This window comes from Salvelinus namaycush, chromosome 3 (genome assembly GCF_016432855.1).
Source record: "Salvelinus namaycush isolate Seneca chromosome 3, SaNama_1.0, whole genome shotgun sequence".
Classification (NCBI taxonomy): domain Eukaryota; kingdom Metazoa; phylum Chordata; class Actinopteri; order Salmoniformes; family Salmonidae; genus Salvelinus; species Salvelinus namaycush.
In genome coordinates this window covers 95,524,991-95,548,696 of record NC_052309.1, presented here as the reverse complement: position 1 = coordinate 95,548,696, position 23,706 = coordinate 95,524,991, and the positions used below count along the sequence as shown (strand labels likewise).

Here is a 23,706-nt window from a genome sequence, read left to right as displayed (position 1 = left end):
CTGGGCCACAGTAGCTCTGTCCGTTGTGGGGCACCATAACTTTGACATCATTTTATTGTGGAAAAGTTGATGCTCTAATATAAACTTGCAATTTGATTGATAGGAGTAATTACAAGCCATGAGATGGGGATGGAGGGGGTCAGCTGGGTTGGTGCATTGTTTGGTTGGATTGGTTTGTAGGTTGTGATTCAGCTGTTGGCCTGGTCCAAGGTGTTTGTGGAACTCTTTGTAGAGTGGATGATGGTGGCTGAGAAATACCTGCCTTGGCTCATGTAGCTCCTTCTACAGGTCCTGCATGTGGCCAGTGTTGACTGTACTGGACAGTTCCTCTCTAAGTCTGCGGACTTCTATCCTGAGAGCCTGGTTGTCGTCCTCAACATTTTTCATTGCACACTGCTGCTCCCAGATCTCCTCCCTATGCTGACGCACCAGGCTGATCATCTCCATATAAGATGCTGTGGTACTGCAGGTGTCATGTGTGAGAGAGGCATGCTCAGGGCTGTGTCTGCTACAGGTGATGGAGGGAGAGGGACACTGGGGACTACATACTGGGGCACAGAGGGAGTGGAGGCTGCTGTAGGTAGTGACAGTGGAGATGTAAGTACAGCAACAAGAGGTTTTATTTAGTCGAAGTAGTAGACCCAATCAATCAGAAATGTTTGGTCTAGCCTCCTGAGTGGGGCAGCGGTCTAAGGCACTGCATTGCAGTGCTAGAGGCATCGCTACAGAACCGGGTTCAATCCCTGGTGCGGCTGGCTTACGGGTGAAGCGAGCAGTGTGTCAAGAAGCAATGGGGCTTGGCAGGGTTGTATTTCGGGAGGACACATGGCTCTCAACCTTCGCCTCTCCCGAGGCCGTACTGGAGTTGCAGCGATGGGACAAGACTGTTAATTACCAATTGGATATCATGAAATAGGGGGGTAATAAAAATAAATAGATATTTGGTCTAATGATATTCTATGTACAATACTTCTGCGGTCAACAGGACAGAACTAGCACCTTCCCCTCCACCCTGCCAGAGTCCCCGGTTTGCAACTCTCCCGGTAGCGCCTTACTGCTGGGTCTGAAGAGGGTGTCTTCGTTGCTGATCGACTGCAGGAAAACACCAGGGCGGAGTGGAACTGTGAGAGAAGGACACGAGGAAGATGGAGATTTGATTTCATCAAGTAAGAACAATGTTGTATGTGGATTAGACTACAATCTACTTCTGAAACTTCTGTTAATTGATTGATAAACAAGATGCACTCATTGCCAGTTTATTAGGTACACCCATCTTGTACCGGATCGGAGCCGCCTTTTCCTCCAGAACAGCCTGAATTCTTCGGGACATGGATTCTACAAGGTGCCGGAAATTTTCCAGAGGGATGTTGATCCATGCTGACGCGATGGCATCACGCAGTTGCTGCAGATTGGACGGCGTCACATTCATGCTGCCAACAGCCCGTTCCATCTCATCCCAATGATACTCTATTGGGTTTGGTCAGCAACAATGTTCAGATTGGCTGTGGCGTTAAATCGTTGCTCAATTGGTATCAAGGGACCTAACGTGTGCCAGGAAGACATTCCCCACACCAGTACACCGCCGCCAGGCTGGATGGGTCCATGGGCTCATGCTTTACACACCAAATCCAGACTGCCATCAGCATGACGCAACAAAAAACGGGATTTGTCGGACCAGGTAATGTTTTCCGATCCTCAATTGTCCAGTGTTGATGGCGTGCCCTCTGGAGCCGTTTCTTGTTTTCAGCTAATAGGAGTGGAACCCGGTGTGGTTCTCTGCTGTAATAGCCCACCCGTGACGAGGATCGACTAGTTATGCGTTCCGTGATGCCGTTCTGCACACCACTGGTGTACTGCGCTGTTATTTTTTTGTGGCCCGCCTGTTAGCTGGCACGATTCTTGCCATTCTCCTTCAACCTCTCTTATCAACGAGCTGTTTTCACCCACAGGACTGCCGCTGACATTGTCTTTTGTTTGTCACTCGTTTTGCCTATTCTAATGTTTAATCAAACCATAACTGAATGTCTCTACATGTCTGCCTGTTTTAGGTAGCAAGCCACAGCCACGTGACTCACTGTCTGTAGGTGTACCTAATATACTGGTCACTGAGTGTACTGTATTTATTTATGATAATTTTTGTTTATGGACCCGTATTTCATAAACCTAGTAATTCAATGTCTTTGTTTCACAGGGGACACATCTAAACGTGGTCTCGGTGGGAGGGGCTTATCTGCTCAACTTCAACCACATGTTGCTGATGAGGCAGAGAAGTGTCTCTCCAGGTCAGAACACTTCAAGAAACATCAGCAGAGACGTACAGGGAAGAAACCTCCCCACTGCTGCTCTGACTGTGGGAAGAATTTCACTAGCCGGAGTTGCTTCATTATTCACCAGCGGATTCACACCGGCGAGAGACCGTACTTCTGCTCTCAGTGTGGGAAGAGGCACATCTCTGCAGGGCGTCTTAAAGAACACCAAAGAATCCATACAGGAGAGAAACCTTACAGATGCTCACAGTGTGGGAAGAGTTTTGCTCTATCTGGCACCTTAAAATCTCATCTGAGAATCCATACAGGTGAGAAACCGTACTGCTGCTCTCAGTGTGGGAGGAGTTTTACTGTATCTACCGCCTTAAAATCTCATCTGAGAGTTCATACAGGGGAGAAACCGTACTGCTGCTCTCAGTGTGGGAAGGGTTTTACTGTATCTAGTGCCTTAAAATCGCATTTGATAATTCATACTGGCGAGAGGCCTTACCCCTGCCTTCGTTGTGGGAAAAGCTTTGTTAGTGCAGGAAACCTAACTGTACACAAGCGGATACACACTGGAGAGAGGCCTTATAGCTGTGATCAGTGTGGAAAGAGCTTTGCTCTAGCTTCCGTGCTGACTTCCCACCGGCGCATACACACTGGAAAGAAACCGTATACCTGTGAACAGTGTGGGAAGAGCTTTGCCGTAGCTTCCTCCCTGAGTAGACACCAGCGAACACACACTGGAGAGAAGCCTTATGTCTGTCTATGTGGAAAGAGCTTTGCTCAGTTAGGGACAATGAAAAGTCACCAGAAAACAAAAACGTGCCGTATTTCCTCTCCCTCCTATACGGCACCGGTTCCAGATCCCTAAATAAACTTCTAGTGAACAATCATATCCATCTACCATTGTTAAACAGTTGACTTAGTCTGATCACCATGGTAACCTCTGGAGGATAATATTCAGCTCTGATCTAGGATCAGGTCTCCCCTGTCTCTATGTAATATCACACATTGGGATCTAAATGGATAAATGTTATCATACAAAATTTCATAGTGAACCTCTGTGTATGTGTGTGTGTGGGGGGGGATGTTGAAAATTGTATCGTCTGTCATATACTCATGATACTATTATTATATCTCATTATGTAGAATAATGTTTCAATAATAGGTGTATATTCATGTATTTAATTAATCAATAAATTCAATCCATTATCTTATAAACAAGATATCACTTTAATGTTATAGTTTTCTTGTGTGAGCAAGATGGCGCCAACAGAAAGGGTCGCCTCGCTTCTAGTCTAGCCGGGAAGAACTATTGGATATCAGAGCGACGTCAACTTACCAACATTAACGCAAGGAATACAACTTTCCCGATGCGGATCCTTTGTTCGCACCACCACCCAGGGCATTCGATCTGATTCCAGAGGCCGACCCAAAACAACGTCGCCGCAGAAGTGGTAGACGGAGCGGCCTTCTGGTCAGAATTCGGAGGCGTGCACAACACCCACAGCTTCCGAGTATATTACTCACTAATGTCCAGTCTCTAGATAACAAGGTAGATGGAATTAGGTCAAGGGTTGCTTTCCAGAGAGACATCAGGGATTGTAACATACTCGGTTTCACAGAAACATGGCTCTCTCGGGATACGTTGTCGGAGTCCGTACAGCCACCGGGATTTTTGACAGAAATTCTTGACACTGACAGAAATAAACAAATCTCCGGGAAGATGAAGGGCGTGTTGTTGGTTTCATGATTAATGACTCATGGTGTAATCGTAACAACATACAAGAACTCAAGTCCTTTTGTTCACCTGACCTAGAATTCCTCACAATCAAATGCAACCGTATTATCTCCCAAGATAATTATCGTCTGTTATTGTCACTGCCGTGTATATCCCCCCTCAAGCCGATACCACGACGGCCCTCAAGGAACTTCACTGGACTCTGCAAACTGGAAACCACATATCCTAAGGCTGCATTTATTTTAGCTGGGTATTTTAATTAACAAAGCAAATTTGAGAACAAGGCTACCTAAATTCTATCAGCATATTGATTGTAGCACTCGTGAGGGCAATACACTGGATCACAGCTACTCTACTTCCGCGATGCATACAAGGCCCTCCCCCGCCCTCCGTTCGGTAATTCAGACCACGACTCCATTTTGCTCCTGCCTTCCTGTAGGCAGAAACTCAAACAGGATGTACCTCCTGACAAGGACTATTCAACGCTGGTCTAACCAAGCGTAATCCACGCTTCAAGATTGTTTTGATCGCGTGGACTGGGACATGTTCCAGGTAGCCTCAGAGAATAATATTGATTTATATGCTGATTCGGTGAGTGAGTTTATAAGGAAGTGCATTGGAGATGTTGTACCTACTGTGACTGTTAAAACCTACCCCAACCAGAAACCGTAGATAGATGGCGGCAGGTTCTGAAATTAACACCTGCCAAGCGCCAAATGCGGGTAGATTTTTCATTTGGCCAGTAAATCTCAGAAGTTTATCCGCCACACTGGCGGGTATTGTGAAATTTATGAAATGCTTGTAATTATACTTCAGTATTCCATAGTAACATCTGACAAAAAGATCTAAAGACACTGAAGCAGCAAACTTTGTGGAAATTAATATTGGTGTCATTCTCAAAACGTGTATATATATACTGTATATATATATATATGTAAATATACATACACACATGAAAATATATACACATGTAAATATATGGATGAACAGTGACCGAGTGGCATAAGCAAGATGCAATAGATGGTATAAAATACAGTATATACAAATGGTATGAGTAAGGCAAGATATGTAAACATTATTGAAGTGGCATTATTAAAGTGACTAGTGATCCATTTATTAAAGTGGACAATGATTTCAAGTCTGTATGTAGGCAGCAGCCTCTCTGTGCTAGTGATGGCTGTTTAACAGTCTGATGGTCTTGAGAAAGAAGCTGTTTTTCAGTCTCGGCCCCTGCTTTGATGCACCTGTACTGACCTCACCTTCTGGATGGTAGCGGGGTGAACAGGCCGTGGCTCGGGTAGTTTTCCTTGATGATCTTTTTGGCCTTCCTGTGACATCGGGTGCTGTAGGTGTCCTGGAGGACAGGTAGTTGGGCCCCCAGGGATGCGTTGTGCAGACTGCACCAACCTCTGGAAAGCCTTGCGGTTGTGGGTAGTGCAGTTGCCGTACTAGGCATGGATGCAGCCTGACAGGATGCTCTCAATTGTGCATCTATAAAGATTTGTGAGGGTTTTAGGTGACAAGCCACATTTTCAGCCTCCTGAGGTTGAAGAGGCACTGTTGCACCTTCACCACACTGTCTGTGTGGGTGGACCATTTCAGTTTGTCCGGGATGTGTACGCAGAGGAACTTAACTTTCCACCTTCTCCGCTTCTGTCCCGTCGATATGGATAGGTGGGTGTTCCCTCTGCTGTTTCCTGAAGAACCAATAGCAAAGAAACGTTATGGAATCGGCCTAATCAAGACCAAATTAAATCTGTGTGACATAATACACTGGATTTATCATTTTATAATGTCAGTGTACTAGCTAGTACACAGTGCATGTTTTAATCATGACCAGAGGGACCGCCTAAGTGGCAAATTATCCTAGGTAGGTTTAAAACAGCATAATTCTGTGGTTCTGGTGAGAACTGGCAAAATGTTTCACAACTCATCCATGTTGAGGGAGCGTGTCCTCCTTGACTCAACACGGAGAATTCAGAGGGGACTTAACCTGTCATCAACCATTGTTGTCCTAAGGTGGGTTTTAATCCGTTTTAAATCTGAGAAGCTTCTCTCGCAAGAAGCACTGCTGACTGGTGTAACAACAGAAATCTTACAAAGTCGAAATAGCTCATGGAAGACCTCTTTATAAGGTTCTAGAAACACAAGTCAAGGAGAGTCTTTGAAAACGCCTCTGCAGCTCAGCTGTGAGACTGTCAAGCACCTGATAAAAGATAGCTCTTAGGAAGCTCTCACCATCACTTTGGTCACTATTTTTCTGTCCTACAGTGCTCATCATCAATGAGTCATGAAATCTTAATCTCATCATCAATGAATCATGAAATCTTCGTTTCGGCTGTCTTTTACACACTGTACACTTATTTTGCAGACGCACCCCTCCTAGGGACGACATGAAGGAGCACCATAAGACACATATGTACCGACATCTGTTGTTTCTCTAAAATCTGTGATGGTGACATAAGGCGCTGCATGATTTACAACTGTCCTGTTAACGGGACACCTATCCTAAGAAGTTATAAAACTTGTTTTTAAACCACTCCACAAATTTATTGTTAAAAAACTATCGTTTTGGCAAGTCGGTTAGGAAATCTACTTTATGCATGACACAAGTACTTTTTTTTTTCAATAATTGTTTACAGACAGATTATTTCACTTATAATTCACTGTATCACAATTTCAGTGGGTCAGAAGTTTACATACACTAAGTTGACTGTGCCTTCAAACAGCTTGGAAAATTCCAGAAAATTATGTCATGGCTTTAGAAGCTTCTGATAGGCTAATTGACATAATTTGAGTCAATTGGAGGTGTACCTGTGGATGTATTTCAAGGGCTACCTTCAAACTCAGTGCCTCATTGCTTGACATCATGGGAAAATCAAAAGAAATCAGCCAAGACCTCAGAAAACAAATTGTAGACCTCCACAAGTCTGGTTCAATCCTTCGGAGCAATTTCCAAACACCTGAAGGTACCACGTTCATCTGTCCAAACAATAGTATGCAAGTATAAACACCATGGGACCACACAGCCGTCATACCGCTCAGGAAGGAGACGCGTTCTCTCTCTTAGAGATGAACATACTTTGGTGCGAAAGTGCAAATCAATTCCAGAACAACAGCAAAGGCCCTTGTGAAGATGCTGGAGGAAACAAAAGTACAAAAGTATCTATATTCACAGTAAAACGAGTCCTATATTGACATAACCTGAATGGCCGCTCAGCAAGGAAGAAGCCACTGCTCCAAAACCGCCATAAAAAAAGCCAGACTACGGTTTGCAACTGCACATGGGGACAAAGATCCTACTTTTTGGAGAAATGTCCTCTGATCTGATGAAACAAAATAGAACTGTTTGGCCATAATGACCATCGTTATGTTTGGAGGAAAAAGGGGGAGGCTTGCAAGCCGAAGAACACCATCCCAACCGTGAAGCATTGGGATGGCAGCATCATGTTGTGGGGGTGCTTTGCTTGCAGGAGGGACTGGTGCACTTCACAAAATAGATGGCTTCATGAGAAAGGGAAATTATGTGGATATATTGAAGCAACATCTCAAGACATCAGTCAGGAAGTTAAATCTTGGTTGCAAATGGGTCTTCCAAATGGACAATGACCTCAAGCATACTTCCAAAGTTGTGGCAAAATGGCTTAAGGACAACAAAGTCAAGGTATTGGCGTGGCCATCACAAAGCCCTGACCTCAACCCTGTAGAACATTTGTGGGCAGAACTGAAAAAGCGTGTGCGAGCAAGGAGGCCTACAAACCTGACTCAGTTACACCAGCTCTGTCAGGAGGAATGGGCCAAAATTCACGCAACTTATTGTGGGGGGCTTGTGGAAGGTTACCCAAAACGTTTTACCCAAGTTAAACAATTTAAAGGCAATGCTACCAAATACTAATTGAGTGTATGTAAACTTCTGACCCACTGGGAATGTGATGAAAGAAATAAAAGCTGAAATAAATCATTCTCTCTACTATTATTCTGACATTTCACATTCTTAGGATCACCACTTTATTTTAACTGACCTAAGACATGGAATCTTTACTAGGATTAAATGTCAGGAATTGTGAAAAACTGAGGTGTATGTAAATTTCCGACTTCAACTGTAAATGTAATATCTTGTTGGTTAATATGATAAAATGTTGAATTGTTATAGTAATAACTTTTTCCACTTAATGTAATAAGTTACTTTATCATGTAAGAACTTTTTACATGAATAAAGTAATGACTTTGACCGATCATGTAATAACACCTAAACCAATGTTTAATGTGTTACTTCACTAATGTTAATGCACATACCACCCTCCACCAATTGCAAACCGACACACACAAACCTATGCACCTGTACTCACACACAAACACACACTCTAATAATCAAATTGTAAATGCTTGTGTTCCAAGCCCCAACTGTACAGTAATATCTAACAACACCCATCTAAAAGGAAAATAATGGAATTATTGAAATGTACACCTGTACAATCACACACACATACACATTGATTACATTTACATTTAAGTAATTTAGCAGACGCTCTTATCCAGAGCGACTTACAAATTGGTGCATTCACCTTATGATATCCAGTGGAACAACCACTTTACAATAGTGCATCTAACTCTTTTAAGGGGGGGGGGGGGGTTAGAAGGATTACTTATCCTATCCTAGGTATTCCTTAAAGAGGTGGGGTTTCAGGTGTCTCCGGAAGGTGGTGATTGACTCCGCTGACCTGGCGTCGTGAGGGAGTTTGTTCCACCATTGGGGTGCCAGAGCAGCGAACAGTTTTGACTGGGCTGAGCGGGAACTGTACTTCCTCAGAGGTAGGGAGGCGAGCAGGCCAGAGGTGGATGAACGCAGTGCCCTGGTTTGGGTGTAGGGCCTGATCAGAGCCTGAAGGTACGGAGGTGCTGTTCCCCTCACAGCTCCGTAGGCAAGCACCATGGTCTTGTAGCGGATGCGAGCTTCAACTGGAAGCCAGTGGAGAGAGCGGAGGAGCGGGGTGACGTGAGAGAACTTGGGAAGGTTGAACACCAGACGGGCTGCGGCGTTCTGGATGAGTTGTAGGGGTTTAATGGCACAGGCAGGGAGCCCAGCCAACAGCGAGTTGCAGTAATCCAGACGGGAGATGACAAGTGCCTGGATTAGGACCTGCGCCGCTTCCTGTGTGAGGCAGGGTCGTACTCTGCGAATGTTGTAGAGCATGAACCTACAGGAACGGGTCACCGCCTTGATGTTAGTTGAGAACGACAGGGTGTTGTCCAGGATCACGCCAAGGTTCTTAGCACTCTGGGAGGAGGACACAATGGAGTTGTCAACCGTGATGGCGAGATCATGGAACGGGCAGTCCTTCCCCGGGAGGAAGAGCAGCTCCGTCTTGCCGAGGTTCAGCTTGAGGTGGTGATCCGTCATCCACACTGATATGTCTGCCAGACATGCAGAGATGCGATTCGCCACCTGGTTATCAGAAGGGGGAAAGGAGAAGATTAATTGTGTGTCGTCTGCATAGCAATGATAGGAGAGACCATGTGAGGATATGACAGAGCCAAGTGACTTGGTGTATAGCGAGAATAGGAGAGGGCCTAGAACAGAGCCCTGGGGGACACCAGTGGTGAGAGCACGTGGTGCGGAGACAGATTCTCGCCACGCCACCTGGTAGGAGCGACCTGTCAGGTAGGACGCAATCCAAGCGTGGGCCGCGCCGGAGATGCCCAACTCGGAGAGGGTGGAGAGGAGGATCTGATGGTTCACAGTATCAAAGGCAGCCGATAGGTCTAGAAGGATGAGAGCAGAGGAGAGAGAGTTAGCTTTAGCAGTGCGGAGCGCCTCCGTGACACAGAGAAGAGCAGTCTCAGTTGAATGACTAGTCTTGAAACCTGACTGATTTGGATCAAGAAGGTCATTCTGAGAGAGATAGCAGGAGAGCTGGCCAAGGACGGCACGTTCAAGAGTTTTGGAGAGAAAAGAAAGAAGGGATACTGGTCTGTAGTTGTTGACATCGGAGGGATCGAGTGTAGGTTTTTTCAGAAGGGGTGCAACTCTCGCTCTCTTGAAGACGGAAGGGACGTAGCCAGCGGTCAAGGATGAGTTGATGAGCGAGGTGAGGTAAGGGAGAAGGTCTCCGGAAATGGTCTGGAGAAGAGAGGAGGGGATAGGGTCAAGCGGGCAGGTTGTTGGGCGGCCGGCCGTCACAAGACGCGAGATTTCATCTGGAGAGAGAGGGGAGAAAGAGGTCAAAGCACAGGGTAGGGCAGTGTGAGCAGAACCAGCGGTGTCGTTTGACTTAGCAAACGAGGATCGGATGTCGTCGACCTTCTTTTCAAAATGGTTGACGAAGTCATCCGCAGAGAGGGAGGAGGGGGGGGAGGAGGATTCAGGAGGGAGGAGAAGGTGGCAAAGAGCTTCCTAGGGTTAGAGGCAGATGCTTGGAATTTATTGATAAAATATTTACTGAATTTATCTGTAGACTTTGTAGTCAATGAGCCAGGGGGCTTGTTCAGGCTCACTCGGGGTGACAATGTATATGTCCCTAGAGTGTAAAATGTGTTCTATCGTTGCAGCAATGGTAGCTTTCTGTGTTATCACTATTTCTATCCATCCCTCCATCCCATTCAGTTTTCCCATAGTGGTTTTACCGTATGACAATGTCAGCATACACTAGATCAGGTTATTACTCATGTTTACCCTTTAATCATATATCATTGGAAATATTAGATTCACAGCTGTCCATCAGACACATCTTCAGAATGTTCAGATTAACAGAAAGGTGATCTTTGACCTCTAGGAAACATATCAGAATTACCTGTCATTGCTTTAAAAAGAAAACAATACATTTTTAACTTTGTTTGACATGTGGTTCTGAAACATCGTAAAAATGACCTTTAAAAAAATGCCATTCCCCGGGCGGGGAGAACCACTGACCGGACCCTCACCACCACCCCATAATGGGCTACCACCTCCACCCCGACCACCACTCCTCAGAGAGATCACTACACACCTTAGAGGACTCTGATGTTAACGTCAGAAGATGGTAAGAGTGAAAAATATTTTCAGATAGAAACATAAAATAGACAAACATACTTTGAAAATGTAATGTGTTGTCAGTTGGATGAAACAGGACCAAAAGATTATTGCATTGCATTAGCATTTTCGAAATTTGAGAGTAAATATAGCTGACTATACTGATCAAGTCACCTTGTCCGAGAGAGAGTTACACGGTAATCAAAATGTCTCGCCAGGGTAAGCCTATGGGAAAAATGAATGGTGGAAAACAATTGGAACCATTTCCCTGTTTGACCACTAGGTTTTATGGGGATTATGACTCGTCCACTGTGGGGCTCTATAGAGAGAAATAGTAATGGCATCTTTTTATAGGCACTAATTTTGCCATGGTTCATTGGACAAAGCCTATGGGGAAAATGTAATGGCGTTTATTTAGGGTGTTTGGATAAATGCCAAAAATAAGGACCGTAATAAACACAGGTTTAGGAGATCTTATAAATTTTGTTCTACAATATTTATCAACTAATGTCACTTCTTGTGAATTTTGAAGAATTTGTAACAAAAATAGCACAGAAGGCTTCATAAAATATAAATTTCATATTAACTGACTGCTATTATCTCATAGAACAAAACGTATAAGATCTCCTTAGCCTGTGCTGACCTTATTTTCAGTGTTTATTCCAAAACCCACATTTTCCCCCATAAATTTTTCCCATTGGGATGGCTGAACGAGCCAAACGTATCTAATTTCCGAGTTTCAAGACTACAAGCTGGCGAGCTCGTATAGCTCGACATTGAAATGATTGGTTGACGGTAAGTGGGGGCGGTACTTCCTGTATAAACACAAACTCCCTTCCTTGACTACTTCCTTCCAGCAGTGTGTACCATGGAGATTCCTAGATGTGAGAAGTGTGCAGGAGGACCTGAGAGAAAGGAATGTGTAGTATTGATGTAAAAAGTTGTGTGTGTAAACTGTATGGGTAGACATGGTGCTGGAGATCAGATGTGTCCAGTGAGACAAAGACAGGTTGAGATTACCAGGATCAGAGTAGTGGAGAAGGTGTCATATGCTGAGGCAGTGAAGAAAGTAGTAGAGGAAGATGGCTCCAGGGTGAGGGATCCTGAGAGGATCCCTGTAATTAGGCTGAGGTCAATAGAGAGTGATAGGAATAACATGCTTCAGTAAGTTTTGGCCAAGTTCATGGCCATGGTTGTCAACTGTACCGCAGGAATAGAATGTAAAACACAGTGGATAGATGTTGCGGTGGCAGCTGTTGAGAAGTACTTGGGTGTACAATATTTTACTGCAGAGTTACAAGGTGTTTTGAAGGATAATATCCTGTCCTCCCAGGCTTATGGCCTGGTGTTGAATCAGAGGGCCAAAGTAGTGGAATAATGATTTTTTAATGGGTGTAGGGTTAGTTGGTTTTTCACAAAGTGTTATGAATTAATACTACAGAATAATAGTAGGCTGATACACAGCCAACACACTAGGTGGGGACATGCACCTATAGTCATTGTTTGCGGACCGCCATAATACTAAAGATTAAAGATGAAGACCACTTCCTTCTCAACATCTCTGGATCTGGTCTGTAAAGCGGAAGAATTATAAATCAATCAAATTTTATTGGTCACATACTTGTGTTTAGCAGATGTTATAGCGGGTGTAGCGAAATGCTTGTAACACACTGACTACTTCGGAGGTCGCATTGCTGTAAATGCTGCATGGTTCGCAGCACGTACAGCTGTAATTTGTCTGGTATTTTATAGGCTACACTTCCTGGGCCTCAGACAATTAAAACTATCTGGAATCTCGGAAGAGGACATTGTTCCAAAAGACTCTTGTGGAGGTAGACGATAACAGACATCAGTATTCTTGGTGAATAGGGTGTTGGACGTTTAATTTCGTTTAATATATTAAAATCTTATCCAGGGTCTTTCTTAAGTAAGATTAGGCTACATCAGACATATATTTGTCACAACGTAAGTCGAGTGTTGATATTTAAATGTACGTTTGTTCTGGTCTAGCTTTATCTGAACGCTGTGAAAAGTAAGTAACTAGTGTAAACTAGCTACAGATTTACTGTCACGTTTTTTTTATATTTGAAGAAACGCTAAAGAAAGAACGGCTTCAACGATGGATCGGGTAAGTTATGTTGACTTATTAACAGTATTCCTACTGTGGTGTATAACATGTCTAGTTTTAATCTTTGATCTTCCATACTGTGTTGTTATGTGTTAATAACATTTAGACTACGTTACCCAGCAGGCTATGCGGGCGCGGGAGATGGTTAAAGAATGCCTTGCATGGCTAAACATGGAGTTTTCTAGCTGAAGTATATGTTCATTAAAAGTAGTTAAACCTACGCCCCGGTTTGTCATTATATAAGGAACACATATACCATTCGTTCCATTTGAACAGTTGGACAAAATAAACAATGGTGGTAATTAAAATGTGGGATATTTTGTCCTTCAGCAAAGTAGCATACTAGCCTAAAGCACACAGATTGATACAAGGCAATGAGCAACAAGCAGCTAAAGTCAGAACCATGGAGAAATAATGAGGCCAAGCCTACACCTTGCAGTAGCGGTGTGTAGGTAAAAACACCAGGGAAGCCAAACCAGAAAAAATAGCCATATTACATGTTGTGATAATTGCGTTGTTATAACGTGTTAGTTCATATGCCTTGACACAGCTGACAGCAGAAGACAGTGGCAGAATACATTCAACCACACCTTTGTTACATCATAAAACTAGAGAGCAACATCTGTCCTGTTAAGTTCACAAAACATGTTGTATGTAACAGTTACATGACCTTCAGAACGGTCAAGCAAGTGAATGTTTTCTGAATACTAAACAACTATTGATTTAGAGTTACCGCAAGTCAAAAAGGAAACAGGTGCTGCCTCCACTGTTCAAGCACCATTTCAACTTCAACATCATCTAATTTAGTCTTCTACAGTGACAACTAAAATATACCAAAAACCAGGGGTACAACTTTCACTGGGATGGAGTATACATGCCCCCCACATTCTGAAATTGCATCTTTGACCCCCCCAGTTTTATCATTGGAATGTGATACTAAATGTGGCAACGGTGTGCTTTAGGACCGTGCGGATCAATCAATCAATCAAGTTTATTTTATATAGCCCTTCGTACATCAGCTAATATCTCGAAGTGCTGTACAGAAACCCAGCCTAAAACCCCAAACAGCAAGCAATGCAGGTGTAGAAGCACGGTGGCTAGGAAAAACTCCCTAGAAAGGCCAAAACCGAAGAAGAAACCTAGAGAGGAACCAGGCTATGAGGGGTGGCCAGTCCTCTTCTGGCTGTATGCCTCCAAGAGGTCGAGTAGGCTGTTTGTAGTGTGTATCTGGATAAAGAATGTAAATTATTATGCCCCCCCCCCCCCCCCCCCACACACATTTCTAAAACCAAAGTTGCGCCCCTGCCAAAACTATTTAGTCCCATCAACCTAAGCTAAATATAATGCGTCTATCCATGGTACTGATTTCTGTGTGTGTGTGCAAGTAGAAGAAAAAAAACATGTTGTGTGTCCCGACTTATGTTCCCTGAACGGTCTAGGACTCTGTCATACAGTACACGCTTTTCGTTTTTTTTTGTCCAAGGCTACCTGGCTAAGATGCTTGCTCGCTAGCCTAGTAACCTCCATTCATGGGCAACGATGCGCCAGGCCAGCTAGTTAATAGCCCCTTTTCAAATTATTACTATTTTTGAAGTAATTGTGAGATGCTCATCTCACTACACACTGGCAAAAAAATATATTTGGACAATTATTATTTTCTATTTTATTGTTTTAGATTCCCTTATATTGTATTCATGAGTGTTCAGTATTTTCTGTGCCTACTTTGCTAAAATTATTGCGTTGGATTAAAATGGCACGCCCACACCCTAGAAACTGAGGTCAGACAGTTCTGCAACATTGTTGAGCTATTTACACCTGCATAGAAAACATACTGTTCCCGCTCAAGGTTAACCACAGCTTCTCAGCACACTATCTGGGGCAAAATGTTACTTCCAGCACACACACACAGACACCCCCATTATAGGCCAAGCATATTTTCAATCCTCACACTGTAGCTTCCATAAAGTGATGATTGGAATTAAAAAGTTTGAATAACTTTTTGGGTGGAACAGGTTTTATTACATTTGATCATTTATCACTCTCACGTGCACATTTCTGTCCATTAAGACCCAACAATGTGCTACCTTTTTTGTGACAATGCTAACATATTTTCAGCCAAATCTATCTAACCTGGTCAGCAACTTGGATGCTTGGCAACAATACTGCAGCTATTAGCTAACATTAGCTTGCTTGTCCAAAGTCCAGCTAGCCTCTGTAGCTAGCTAACAACAGTCAGCTGAAAGCTGCTAGCTAACCTACAGGCAAAGAAAGGTAGCTAGCTGTAATGGTTTATGGAAGTTTTGTTACACAAACAACAACTTCAGCCATTGTCCTGATCCAGACAACAATAGCTGACATCGACACAGAAGCTGGCTAACGATAGCTAGTTCACATCCAAATGACAGTCCTATATTTTTGCACAAAACATGGCTACATCAGTTCAAAACCAAAATGACACGCTGCTACCTTACAATGCATGCAATGCAATAGACTTTTGCAACACTAGCTAGCTACTCCATAGACCAAGCTATATTTAGAGCTAGCCATATTTCACTGTCAGACAGGACACAACTCAAACTGTAGCGGAGAAAACAAATACACATAAACAGCACGTTGTGCACTGCAGTGAGCAAATGCATGCTGGCTAGCATCAGAACAAACTCCTTTTCAAACATCCAGAATAAATTAAAATATGCGCCTTCTCCTGTCTAATTAAAATATTTAATCTAAATCTGTGCAGATCAACAGTGCCAAACTAAGAACTTTGCCAATTGACCGGCTTGATTGTTTTTACAGCTCCGATCTGGATGCTGGACTAGCCCATGTGTTGGATATTTGTCAACAACTCTGCCATGCACTGCCATTACAGTGGTGCTGCACTAGGGGTGGGGGCTAATGGGGGCAAGAGAATATGTTATGAAATATATATTTTCTCAGTAGCATGCATTGGTAAAACAAAGGTTTAAGGAAATACAGGCAGGGACCACATTACTGCAAGACAAAATCATTTGGTCAATTAATCACGATGGTCTCGTAAGTATTAAAGCAGTGTGTTAACTTAATTTAAACTATTAAACTCAATAAATAAATCATTGTGAAGACCCTGGTCCTTCCCCCACCTGCAGCCAACCAGTCCCAGGGGTCCCCTCAAGGAGGTTTAGTGACAGACAGCTGTAGGGTACTTTGCTTTATAAAATAAGCAACAACAGCTCAGACCAATTCCAGCATTTAATTTAATCATATGTTTTATAGTGTTAAATATGTCATTATAGTGTTGCATGTTTTATGGTGTTACATAATATTTTATAGTGTTAAATAATGGTAGGTCTACATCATGTTTCTTTGTATCTGCAGGAACAGGCCCTCACGCAAGCTCCACTTCTGCCTACATAATATGTTAAGGATTTAAAAAAAATATATATATATATTTTTTTTTTTCACCTTTATTTAACCAGGTAGGCTAGTTGAGAACAAGTTCTCATTTGCAACTGCGACCTGGCCAAGATAAAGCAAAGCAATCCGACACATACAACAACACATATTTACACATGGAATAAACAAAACATACAGTCAATAATACAGTAGAAAAAAAGAAAACAAAAAATCTATATACAGTGAGTGCAAATGAGGTAAGTTAAGGCAATAAATAGGCCATGGTGGCGAAGTAATTACAATATAGCAATTAAACAATGGAATGGTAGATGTGCAGAAGATGAATGTGCAAGTAGAGATACTGGGGTGCAAAGGAGCAAGATAAATAAATAAATACAGTATGGGATGAGGTAGGTAGATAGATGGGCTATTTACAGATGGGCTATGTACAGGTGCAGTGATCTGTGAGCTGCTCTGACAGCTGGTGCTTAAAGCTAGTGAGGGAGATATGAGTCTCCAGCTTCAGAGATTTTTGCAGTTCGTTCCAGTCATTGGCAGCAGAGAACTGGAAGGAGAGGCGGCCAAAGGAGGAATTGGCATTGGGGGTGACCAGTGAGATATACCTGCTGGAGCGCATGCTACGAGTGGGTGCTGCTATGGTGACCAGTGAGCTGAGATAAGGCGGGGCTTTACCTAGCAGAGACTTGTAGATAACCTGTAGCCAGTGGGTTTGGCGACGAGTATGAAGCAAGGGCCAACCAACGAGAGCGTACAGGTCGCAATGGTGGGTAGTGTATGGGGCTTTGGTGACAAAACGGATGGCACTGTGATAGACTGCACCAGTTTGTTGAGTAGAGTGTTGGAGGCTATTTTATAGATGACATCACCGAAGTCGAGGATCGGTAGGATGGTCAGTTTTACGAGGGTATGTTTGGCAGCATGAGTGAAGAATGCTTTGTTGTGATATAGGAAGCCGATTCTAGATTTAATTTTGGATTGGAGATGTTTTATGTGAGTCTGGAAGGAGAGTTTACAGTCTAACAAGACACCCAGGTATTTGTAGATGTCCACGTATTCTAAGTCAGAGCCGTCCAGAGTAATGAATACAACTGAAGAAGTCTTGAACTCAATATTCTACTGAAGTACTTGCTATTAAATGTACTTAAGGATCAAACAAAAGTAAATTTGAAGGTTTTGTAAACCTATCAGATGCTTACTAATTGTAATCAACTTAAACCTCAGACTCCTCACTCTCTACCACAATCACCCTCTTTGCACGGTCCATGAAGTCTGGCCTCCTGCTCCTGACAGAGTCCTGGTGCCACAGCATCACAGCTTTTATCGGATCATACTCCCTGATCTCTGGAGAGGACAGCTGGACCATAAGGAGATCTGACAGTGTATCAGACTTTAGGTTGGACCACCAATCAGTTTTCATCTGTTTCATTGTATTCAAACCTCTTTCATATTCAGCTGTGATGCTGGACGGGCGAGCAGGTGCGGGCAGTGATCGATTGAATAGCATGCATTTAGTTTTACTTGCGTTTAAGAGCAGTTGGAGGCCACGGAAGGAGAGTTGTAGGGCATTCAAGCTCGTCTGGAGGTTAGTTAACACAGTGTCCAAAGAGGGGCCAGAAGTATACAGAATGGTGTTGTCTGCGTAGAGGTGGATCAGAGAATCACCAGCAGCAAGAGCAACATCACTGATGTATACAGAGAAGAGAGTCGGCCCGAGAATTTAACCCTGTGGCACACCCATAGAGACTGCCAGAGGTCCGGACAACAGGCCCTCCGATTTGACACACTGAACTCTATCAGAGAAGTAGTTGGTAAACCAGGCGAGGCAGTCATTTGAAAAACCAAGGCTGTCGAGTCTGCCAATAAGAATGTGGTGATCGACAGAGTCGAAAGCCTTGGCCAGGTCGATGAATACGGCTGCACAGTAATGTCTCTTATCGATGGTGGTTATGATGTCGTTTAGAACCTTGAGCGTGGCTGAGGTCAACCCATGACCAGCTCTGAAACCAGATTGCATAGTGGAGAAGGTACGGTGGGATTCGAAAGGGTCGGTAATCTGTTTGTTAACTTGGCTTTCGAAGACCTTAGAAAGACAGGGTAGGATAGATATAGGTCTGTAGCAGTTTGCGTCTAGAGTGTCACCCCCTTTGAAGAGGGGGATGACCGCGGCAGCTTTCCAATCTTTGGGAATCTCAGACGATACGAGAATCCCTAGTTATCTTTCTGTCCTCCCTAACTGTGCACTTGTTCACTATCCCTTAACTGATTTGAAAGGAAATGGCTGTTATTAAACATATGGTGGATTCTCCCACTAGCCCATGACTCCACCAATCCAATGCCGTTTTTTTTCTCTTTGGTACAATTTTCATAAAAATGTTGTAGATTTTCGTAACTGTAAGTACAACGATGTTCCTGTCATTTGTTAACAATACATTTAACTATAATTAATCAAACTGCTAAAAACTGAATTACGAAAGCAAAATTATAAAGTGTCAAGTTTACGTACAGTATTAAAAAAAATATGAAATTTGAAATGATGGTGTAGAAATACTTGGGTGTGAAATTACAGTTTATTCCACTCATTATCTGAATGTTGTTGATTTTTAGATGTGGCTGCTGTTACAGTAACAAGTCACATAGAAAAGTGGATCTTGAACAATGTTGCATGGGGCAGAAATTTCACCAGGCTACACCAATACCTTTTTACTGTAGGTTTCTACTACATGTTACAATACCCCTATATCTGATGGTTTCTTCTATGTATGTACTGTATAAGAATACTGAAACTGTAAGACTGACATTTTTCTCAACATGCTCCAAGTGGGATAACGAGCAGCAGCAGTTCTAGTGTTTAGGTTTTTCATCGCTGGTTATTTGAACAAACCATGATTTAGCAGGTGATACCATCTTTCACACGTTGGAAGGGGAGGCGACATTCGGCCCGTATCTTGAAAGGGGGGGGGGGGGGGGGGTGGATCTTTTCGATTCGATTCTGCTCTTTGTTCTACCATCAAGTTTTATACGTTTTTACATTTTGTAAAAAATATTCCAATTCCATTTAGAAAAATTTGCCAAAGTGAAATATACAAGACATTTGTGGAAAGTAATGAACGATTACACACTTCAGGAGAAAGGAGCTATTATAAGGATGCACCAATCAATCAGAGTTTTAGACAAATGTTTGGTCATTTATCAAATGTTTGGTCTAATGATATTCTATGTACAATACTTCCTGTGGTCACCAGGACAGAGCTAGTCCGTCCGCCTCCAACCTGCCGGAGTCCTCTGGTCACAACTCTCCCGGTAGCGCCTTACTGCTGAGTCTGAAGAGGGTGTCTGTGCGGCTGGTCGACTGCAGGAAAACACCAGGGCAGAGTGGAACTGTGAGAGAAGGACACGAAGAGGGAGATGGAGATTTGATTTCATCAAGTAAGAACAATGGGGTGTGTGGATGAGACTACAATCTGCTTCTGCAACTTCTGTTAATTGATTGATAAACAATATACACTCAGTGGCCAGTAAATTGTCAATCCAGTTTCGTGAACAGAGGAGCGTGTTCCTAATAAACTGGCCATAGAGTATTTATTAAAGAGGGAGGCAGGTAGCCTAGTGGTTAATGCCAGTAATCGCAAGGTTGCTGGTTTGAATGTCTGAGCCAATTAGGTAAAACATCTGTCTGTGCTCTTGAGCAAGGTACTTAACCCTGATTGCTCCTGTAAGTCGCTCTGGATAAGAGCATCTGCTAAATAACACTTTTTTTTTTTTTATTACATTTTTTAAAATATTGTTTATGGACTTATATTTCCAAAACCTAGTTATTCAATGTCTTTGTTTCACAGGGGAAACCCCGTACCGTTGTTCTCTCAGTGGAAGGGGCTTATCATCTGGGGAGCCTCAACAACATCCTGTTGCTGACGAGACAGAGAAGAGTGTCTCCAGATCAGAACATCTCAAGAAACACCAGCAGGGACGTACAGGGAAGAAACCTCACCACTGCTGCTCTGACTGTGGGAAGAGTTTCACAAGCCAGAGTGGCTTCATTATTCACTGTGATCAGTGTGGGAAGAGTTTTTCTGCATCTAACACCTTCAAATCTAATGTAAGAATTCTTACAGGGGAGAAGCATTACCTCTGTCTTGATTGTGGGAAAAGCTTTGTTAGTGCAAGAGTCCTAACCATACACCAGCGTGTACACACTGGAGAGACACCTTATAGCTGTGATCAGTGTGGGAAGAGCTTTCCTCAAGCTTCCTCCCTGACTGTACACCAGCGAACACACACTGGAGAGAAGCCTTATAGCTGTGATCAGTGTGGGAAGAGTTTTGCTGTATCAGAAAAACGAACCAGTCACCAGCGCATACACACAGGAGAGAAGCCTTATAGCTGTGATCAGTGTGGAAAGAGCTTTGCTGTAGCTTCCTCCCTAACTAGACACCAGGTAATACACACTGGAGAGAGACCTCATCTTTGTCTATGTGGGAAGAGCTTTGCTCTAGCTTCCACCCTGACTGTACACCAGCGAACACACACTGGAGAGAAGCCTTATAGCTGTGATCAGTGTGGGAAGAGCTTTGCTCGATCAGAAAAACTAACTAGACACCAGCGAATACACACAGGGGAGAAGCCTTATAGCTGTGGTCAGTGTGGGAAGAGCTTTGCTCGATCAGAAAAACTAACTAGACACCAGCGAATACACACAGGGGAGAAGCCTTATAGCTGTGATCAGTGTGGGAAGAGCTTTGCTCAATCAGATAACCTGAATTCACACCAGCGAACACACACTGGAGAGAAGCCTTATAGCTGTGATCAGTGTGGGAAGAGCTTTGCTCTAGCTTCCACCCTGACTGTACACCACCGAACACACACTGGAGAGAAGCCTTATAGCTGTGATCAGTGTGGGAAGAGCTTTGCTCAATCAGATAACCTGAATTCACACCAGCGAACACACACTGGAGAGAAGCCTTATAGCTGTGATCAGTGTGGGAAGACCTTTGCTCTAGCTTCCACCCTGACTATACACCAGCGAACACACACTGGAGAGAAGCCTTATAGCTGTGATCAGTGTGGGATGAGCTTTGCTTCAGGTTCCACCCTGACTAGACACCGGCGAACACACACTGGAGAGAAACCTTATAGCTGTGATCAGTGTGGGAAGAGCTTTAATCAGTCAGGGACCCTGAAATCACACAAGCTAACACACGCTGGAGAGAAAGAAGCCTTATATCTGTGATCAGTATGGGAATTGTTTCAGTCAGTTATGGACCCTTTATTCACACCAGTGAACACACACTGGAGAAGGAACCTTATGTCTGTCTATGTGGGAAGAGCTTTGTTTATTTAGGGCCAATGAGAAAAAAACAGAAAGCACAAACTTGTTGTATTTCATTTCCCTCCCCTTCTGGCACCGGTTCCAGATCCCTAAATAAAGGATCAGTAGAAAACATCCAGTGAACAGTCATATCCATCTCCCATTCTTAAACAGTTGCCTCAGTCTGATCACCATGGTAACCTCTGGAGCATAATATGCAGCTCTGATCTGGGATCAGGTCTCCCCTGTGTCTATGTAATATCACACATTGATCTAAATGGATAAATGTTATCATAGGATATGTTATAGGGAACCTGTGTGTGTGTGTGGGAGGGATGTTGATAGTTGTATATTCTTCCATATACTCATGATACTATTATTATGAAATGTCATTATGTAGAATAATGTTTCAACAATAGGTGTATATTCATGTATATTCAATTGATCAATACATTCAATCCATTATCTTCTAAACAAGAAGTTATCACTTAAATTGTGTATTTTATAAATCTGTATTGATTAAAATGATCCTAAATCTAATCCATAATATATTGGATAATTATTTCCATGAGTTCAAGGCAAGAACTATGTAAACTGTGTCTTGTAACAACGGTTAATGTAATAACTTTTAGACTTATAATGTAATAAAACCGGTAAATGTAATATCTTGTTGGTTTATCTGATAAAATGTTGAATTGTTGTCGTAATAACCTTTTCCACTTAATGTAATAAGTTATTGGTATCAGGTAACAACTTTTTAAAATTAATAACGTAATAACTTCAACCGATCATGTAATAACACCTAAACCAATGTTTAATGTGTTACTTCACCAATGTTAATGCACATACCACCCTCCACCAATTACAAACCCACACACACAAATCTATGCACTTGTACTCTTACACAAACAAGCACGCAGTTATAGACACATGCATTGATTTAATATTTTTTAAATGAACAATTAATCTGTAGTTCTTATAGTCAATGAGACAGGGGGTTCGGTCAGGCAAGAGGAAGGAGGATTGGGAAACTGCAAATAACAATAAGCTGAACTCCGCCTAGCAGAAACATCTTTGTATTAGCAACTATTCATTATTAGTTTATATTGTATTAAAGTTAAGGGATGTCACCCTGGGCGGGGTGAACCATAGTAGGGGATAAAAAGAGAAAACACCATCTTGAGAACTGAGTGTCTTGTTTGTAAATTGCTGTAAGTGTGAACTCCGGGTTGCAAATCTTATTAAACAAACTAACCTCTGATCAAAGAAGTTTCCTGTGGTCACTTGTATGAACATATACAGAAAGTGTAAGGAATTTCTGCCCTGTTATCATTATTTCTATTCATTACGGAATAGTAGGCTGATAAATAGACAAATCAGTTGGAGTCGTGCATCTATAACAATTGTTTGCAGACCGTCATAATACCAAAGAAGAAGAAGACCCCTTCCTTCACAACAGCTCTGCTCCGTTAAGCGCAGCAAGTATGAATGTCCTGACTTCTGCCAAGGTTGCATCGTAAATGCTGTATGGCCACTGCAGATGTCGGATTGAACATACATCGGACTTTACTGTTTCACCGCAAGGATGGCGCAGCGCTAATCGGTATTTATTTACGAGGACACTTACTGGGCCTCAGCCAATAAAAAATATGTGGACGCTCGAAGAGAACGTTGTCAGAGAAGAAGAGGCAGAGAGGGGCCCAACTCGAGTGAAAATCTGTCGCATTTCTTCCTTCCTTCTCTAACCAAGATGTTTTTGTTGTTTCTATAAATACCTTAGATTTGTGATTTTATTTGCAAATATAAAAACAATACAACCACACGTGGACATAATGCATTTACTATCATTCATGATGATTCTAAAACAGTGAAACATGT

The 23,706-nt window shown here is 42.9% G+C and overlaps 2 protein-coding genes across 2 annotated transcripts in view; one reads left to right on the top strand and one right to left on the bottom strand.

Annotated features, from left to right (window-relative positions):
- The window catches only part of LOC120043725 (gastrula zinc finger protein XlCGF57.1-like), a 714,153-nt gene that overhangs the window by 33,498 nt on the left and 656,949 nt on the right, over nucleotides 1-23,706 (bottom strand). The window lies entirely within an intron of this gene.
- Nucleotides 885-23,082, top strand: LOC120043718 (zinc finger protein 883-like). Its single transcript, XM_038988277.1, has 2 exons — nucleotides 885-1,166; nucleotides 20,360-23,082. Exons 1-2 carry the CDS (start codon nucleotides 950-952, stop codon nucleotides 21,748-21,750), a joined length of 1,608 nt encoding a protein of 535 aa, XP_038844205.1. The 5' UTR covers nucleotides 885-949; the 3' UTR covers nucleotides 21,751-23,082.

Coding starts and splice junctions, on each gene's coding strand:
- LOC120043718 (XM_038988277.1), top strand. CDS start 950: ATGATATTCTATGTACAATACTTCTGCGGTCAACAGGACAGAACTAGC. Junction 1,167..20,359: donor TGGAGATTTGATTTCATCAA/GTAAGAACAATG, acceptor TTTGTTTCACAG/GGGAAACCCCGTACCGTTGT.